Source organism: Acyrthosiphon pisum, chromosome A1, assembly GCF_005508785.2.
Source record: "Acyrthosiphon pisum isolate AL4f chromosome A1, pea_aphid_22Mar2018_4r6ur, whole genome shotgun sequence".
Classification (NCBI taxonomy): Eukaryota; Metazoa; Arthropoda; class Insecta; order Hemiptera; family Aphididae; genus Acyrthosiphon; species Acyrthosiphon pisum.
The window spans coordinates 42,222,135-42,228,808 of record NC_042494.1 but is presented as its reverse complement, the minus strand read 5'-3'; the positions used below and the strand labels follow the sequence as shown (position 1 = coordinate 42,228,808).

Below are 6,674 nucleotides of genomic sequence, written 5' to 3'. Positions count from 1 at the left end.
TTATACTTCAATAAAATTTCAAAAATAAAATGTTTAGGAGGGTAAATCGTTGTGAGAAGTGAGGAACTTTTACACGTATAAGATAGGCAATTACGATGTGTAGGGCCCAATGACGTCACACGTCTTTTTTCAATTGCTCATAACTTATTGAATATAATGTGAGTAGAAACGTAAAACCTATACTATTATCCTTGGAATTGAACATTCTTTCAAATAAAAAAACTTATTTTTTGTGTTATGTGCTCCTTTAATTTCGAAACGCTGTGTGTAATCACCTCAAAAATAATAACTTGACTATATATTAAATAATAATAGCTACTAACTAATATCTACCTAACATTACAAACTACAATTAATAATATTAATATACACGTAATATTGGTTACCCACTTAGAAACTCGCAAATTCGTTAGAAGACGACACGAAAACACCTACATCGATCCCAGACGGCATCCGGCGAGGAATTTTCTATCCTAAGACCTGCGACATCACCGACGAACGAGCAGTACAGGATGTGTTTGGCTGGGTGAATGCTGAGCTCGGTGGCGTCAGTGTGTTGGTCAACAACGCTGGCATCATAATGCGAAGCAGTCTGTTGGGCGAGTACCATATTATAATATACATATAACAGGCGTGTTCACGCGGCCGAACAATGGCCAAACCACTGAATTTAATTCACCTTTAATGGTATCTATTCTATTGTTACCGGGATAGCACATGTGAAACAAATATAAAAACAAATAATAACTGTATTGACTAATGAGTAATGACTATTACAATTTCGAAACGAAGACTAACAATACGTATTCAATACATTTTAACATAATTTCTGTGCAAAAATTGTTGATGAACATAATCATTTTAATCAGTGTAACAAAAAATCTTACTTGAATCTTAAAATGTTTTAATTATATCTCCAATTGAAAAACAAACAGTTTTCACAATCAATAGTTGTATTATTTGCTATTATCTTTTTGATTCTGAGCAATGAATGGTATTGATTTTGCAATGATTGAATGATGTACGTTTTTTTTGTGTCTGTCATCTTTTTAGGACAATAAAAGTGTTTAAAAGATTTTCTTCAACAGTATCTTTTCTGTTAGGAAAGTGAATCTAGTTGGTACTTTGGTGGGGTCAAAAGCAGGGTTGGAACGTATAATACAGTACAGTACAAAACACGTTTTATACTGTATAAAAGTTTTTTTTTTGCTGGATTGAACAGCTCTTATAAAGTTATAAATGTATAATAGTAAATAATAATTGTCATATTTTGTGATAATTTTTTAATTTTTTAATATTAATTACTAAGTATCATTTAGACATTTAGTTCATATTTATTCTGTTTAAAAGCTACGATAATATTATTAATTATTATTTTATAATAACAAAAAAGACATTTGTGATAATTGAATAATTTGTTATATTAATAAAAATATATATTATGTTTTTGTTATAACTTAAAATTACAAAAAATGAAATTTGTATTGTTTTTAATTGTATTCTAAATTCTAGGAAATTTAGTATGTCTAAGGGCCAGTTGCACCGTCTCTGATTAAAGTTCACCGGAGTTTAATAGGCCGAATTTGCCCCGTTTAATATCTGTTATCAGCTGATTAAGCTTAATCGAAGTTTAACCGTAGACGGCCCTTAGGGTCGTTCTTACAATATCTGGTTAAACTTAACCGACACTTAACCGGCCGAATTCTGCCGGTAATAAAATCTGTTATCAGTCGGTTAGCGTTAACCGACACTTTACCGGACATTGTAAGAACGGCCCGTTATTTAATTTTATATTTTATACGTGGGGTATTATACGTGTAATACCCAACCCTGGTCAAAAGTAAAAATGTTCCAGTAGGTCGAGGTCGATATAAGTGCGCGGTTGAACAGTGGCAGCGAACTGCGTTAGGCGATCACGTCGGGCGGTAAGCAGCAAAGTCAAGTGACCGCGGATCGACCGCGGATCGACGCCTTGACGGAGCGAAAACCGCGTTTATGGTACCAGGGTCTCATGCAGAAGGAGCCATTCTCTGCGTCGCGGTCGTCACGGGGCTCGTCCACGTGTCTCGGCGGCGGCGGCGCGGAGTACCACATGCGTTCATAGTACTAATGGTCTGTTTGTACATAGGATGTCAAGTTTTTCATTACATTCACGATAATTTATTGAGTACTATTTACTTTAATTTTAGATTCTGAGCGGAGTGATGAATGTATTGACTTTACAATGATGCATTTTTTTTTTTTAATTTTTAATATTTAAAATTTTAAAATTTTAGATTCTGAGTGGAACCTCAGTTTACAATAATGTGTGTTTTTTTTTTAAAATTTAATTTTTGTGTCTGTGTACACGATAAGTAGTTGAAATAATGCTTCGATTTTCAACTTCAGTATCTTGTTCAATGAGAAAGCGAATATTGTTGGTGCTTGGGGAGATCAAAATTTAAAATTCCAAATAGTTTTCAAAAGCCCCGGGAAAAACGACATAAAAATCAAGGAAAACAGGATTTTTTTACTCAAAATTGGTTTACCACAAAATCGATGTTGGGTTTGATGTAACTCTAAAACAAATGAACGTATACATGCAATTTTCACTGGTCGTTTATATTTGCATTTTCTATATACGATAAAATTTTCAAAATATTTTGATTTGTTTTGAACTGTTTACGAACATTTTCTGTTTCCAATTTTTATAGTCTATTTTTCTATGAATGTCAATAAAACTTTATTTGTTGGATAAAAAAAACTTGAAAATTTAATAAAAGGCTCGTCCTATATTGTTACAATGACATTTAAAAAATATTAAAAATCCTTAGTCACAGTTTTTATTTCTAAGCATTTAAAGTTCAAATCTTGACAAAATACGGAAAAATTACGAAAATTAGCAAATTATAATGAGTTGAGAATTCATAAAAATTTTTCTTTTTAAATCTAAGATTTGAAAATGTAATACGAGATTCCTCATAAGTTTGTCTACCTTTATCAAAAAAAAATGTCTACAAGCAAACCAAATTTAATTTTTATGAGAGTTTGAAATTCATATTTTTACAATATTGGATATTCTGCACTCGATTTCTCATCTAGTGGTTTTGTTATTTTACTGTTATTAAAAAACTAATAACTGTAGATGCATGTACATTTTGCTTTTCATGTTTTGATTTTCAATACATATACACCATAAAATTTTGAAAATATTTTAACTCTTTTTGGGCTGCTTACGGACATTGTCAGTTTTCAAGTTTTTTAGTTTTTTTTTCTATAAATATCAATACAATTTTATTTGTTGGGTAAAAAGCGTGAAAATTTAATGCAAGGCTCCTGATATATTGTTACAATAGCAGTTGAATAATATTAAACATACATAGGTACAATTTTTTTTTATAAGAATTTAAAGTTCAAATATTGACAAAATTTATAACATTTAAAATATAATAATTATTTTGTAGTTAAAAATGTATAAAATGTTTAACTTTTATATCTAAGGATTGAAAATTTAAAACAAGGTAACACGTAAATATGTTATATATAAATTAATTTATTCACAATAATATCATAAAATATATACTTAGTTATATCATAGGCTGACTGACCGTTTTCCCTCAGAATCGTTTTTCTTATACAATGATATCATATCATTGGATTCAAATTTAACACCATCCATTATAGAGACCCACTTGTAACCTGCTGTACAGCATAGCGACATCCACTTACCCACCTTATTTTATTTGTGTCTGGTAGCGATTGATCTACTATATGAATAAAATTGTATTTGTTGGGCCAATTAGCGGCAAAATTTAAAACAATGCTCCTGATATATTGTTACAATAGCAGATAAAAAATATTAAAAATACATAGGCACGTTTTTTTTTATAATCATTTAAAGTTTGAATTTCGATTAAATGTATCAAATTGAAAATTTACAAATTATTCAGTAAGTAGTTAGAAATATATAAAATGTTTTATTTTTATAGCTATAAGCATTGCAAATTAAAACGAGGATCTTGGTTGCACTATAATAATAGTTAGATATAAATATATAATATAAATTAGTTACCTTTACTAGTATACAACCTATTATAAATATATACAGCTGTAATCACATATGGTTTTTTTTTTAATTGTACTAACGACATTTTATGTTTTTGGAAACCGCTATAATATCTACACTGGACTAAGCAGACGGTACGTTGAAAAATTGGAGTTTTTTAATGAATATCAATGTATTGGCGCAATGTGTGTGTTCGAGAGAAGCCTACCGATCGATATCTACGAACGATAATATTCTTAAAGGACACATTGTTCAAATAAACAGGTAAATCCAATGCAAACATTTAACAGCAAACATGTGGTGAGATCAAAATCGTTTTGTCACGTGATAATCCAATAATCGTTATAATTAGGGTTGAGGACTTCTATTTTATAGTTTTATCATATTTTTCCAGAAAGATCGCAGAATAATTCGAGCGATGTATAAATATAAAATATGTTTCATAATACTAGTACAAAAAAGTTACACTGAACATTTTATTTTGTATATTTTTGCATATTTTTTCGTTATTGCATAAAAATGAATATTTGAGCAAATTAGAAAAAATAAGAACGTATATTTTGCCAGTTTTTGATTTTTTAAAGTTAGTTTGGACAAATAAAAAATGTTAAGTTTAAAATGTATTGGTCTTCGACAAATTAAGAGCATATTATGAATACATTTGAAAATTGAATATTTGAAAATATAATAGTACTACACTAATAGCAACATATCGGTCCATTATCTGGCCGATAACACTGCCATGCGTGTATCATGGTAGTGTTGAATGTTAATTGCTAATTAGTAATTTTTCAAGTTTTTATTTATTAAATAATCAAACTATCTTTGTTATACTATATTTTTGTTTTCATATTAATTATATAATTTAGGTAGGTACCAAAAGTCGTATTATAAACTTTTATAGAGCATATTTTGGGTGCATATATTTATTGTTGTTTTAGTGCATAAGTGCATACATGTTTTCAGGTTTATAACCAGTGGTTAAAGTTTGGGGGGGGGGGGACGCAAGAGAACTCAGTCTCCCTACCTCTGACGGCGGTTAAAAAGCGTCCACTTTTAAAATCAGGATTTAATACATTAGACATTATACATAAAATTATATGTGGAGCGCTTAAAACTATGGAGACATTAGTCCCCTCTGGAATTTTTTCCCACTTTAACCCCTGTTTATAAGTTATAATCACTAGAAATCCTCAGCCCTGTAGTTATAGTAATATGTAATATACTGCCAGCTATACCTATAATGTCATAATATACTCAATACTCATATATATATATCAATATATGACTATACTCATATGGTTTGTGGCATTAATCTTATATAAGTAATATTTAATTCAAATAATACAGTTTATTAGGTATAGGTACCTAAATATAAATTAACCATATCGGCTATAACAGTGCAAGTCCGTGCAAAGGGAGCATTTCGCCCCCCCCCCCATCACTGTAGTTTTCTTTGTTTTACACTGTGTTTAGTCAATTTGTAGCCAATTTTGCAAATTTTGTACTTTTGCCCTCCCCCCACACGCCCCTCCCAAAATTAAGCCCTGGATCCGCCACTGGTGCCGATCAATATAATCATCGAGAAAATAATGCACGCAGTTTTGACGATAATGCGTAGTATTATGTTTAATCATTTGCCTATAATAATAATATGTCGTTATACTTATATCCATAGTATTGGCGGTCATTCCATCACTCCGTATTACGCGCACAAAATGTACAACGCTTCTAAAACGGCCATCACGGTGTTGTGTGAAGGTCTTCGGCACGAACTTAGTCTTGTAAATTCAAAGATCAAAGTATCGGTGAGTTCTGTGATGTACTAACAGCAGGTTGCATCTATATAAGTATTTAACTATATACCACGTGTCGGGGAAAACGAAAAACCCAAGACGCAATTTGTGTATTTTAATCAGGGGTTCTTAAGCAACTAACAAAAAATAAATAATAAATCAAATCAAAAATGTGTTTATCAAATGTACGTAATAAAAACTAATGTTTTGAAAATTTATTAATAATTTTACAGTCAACTACAAATGTACACAGCCGCCGATTAGCGCCTTATCGGTGATACAAATAATAATAAACCGGTTGGTACTGTCAACTGTGGTGTATGCAAAATCATAAGTGCTTACAAATTGTATATAAATACGAGCCCCCTCTACATTGTACGTAAACCGTGTCTATTAGCTCACGTAAGCAGTTTCAGAACATGTTACACGACGCACAGCGCGTCAATACCAAGTGTTAAAATGTCGGTCAAAAATAATAATAATATTTAATAATATCAATCGTAACGTCAGTCAAAAAATAGGTCATAATATCAGAGCCCAAGCTTCCTTATAATTAATATAATACATATACCTAATTAAAGAACCCCTGAAAATGAAATAAAAATTCTACTATCTAACCAATATGGTGGGACGCAATTTGTGTATACCTTTTTACCGGACGCAAGGTGCCCCGATAGAGTGTACCCAGTTTTCGCGGACACGTAGGCCATTTGGAAACCCAGTCCCCTATAAACATGAAATTGTTTTTTTTTTACATTTAATAGTAAATACACGATCTGTATTTATTATAATTCAGAAATCAAGGGAATTCAGGGTACGGCTCGGGGGGGGGG

At 31.0% G+C, this 6,674-nt stretch overlaps 1 protein-coding gene across 1 annotated transcript in view; it reads left to right on the top strand.

Annotated features, from left to right (window-relative positions):
* LOC100571213 (farnesol dehydrogenase-like) overlaps positions 1 to 6,674 on the top strand; it is a 176,328-nt gene that overhangs the window by 167,102 nt on the left and 2,552 nt on the right. Inside the window, exons 3-5 of the mRNA XM_029486228.1 lie at positions 395 to 599; positions 4,177 to 4,309; positions 5,724 to 5,853. Of these exons, the coding sequence (XP_029342088.1) occupies positions 395 to 599; positions 4,177 to 4,309; positions 5,724 to 5,853 (468 nt within the window). The remainder of the gene's footprint in view (positions 1 to 394; positions 600 to 4,176; positions 4,310 to 5,723; positions 5,854 to 6,674) is intronic.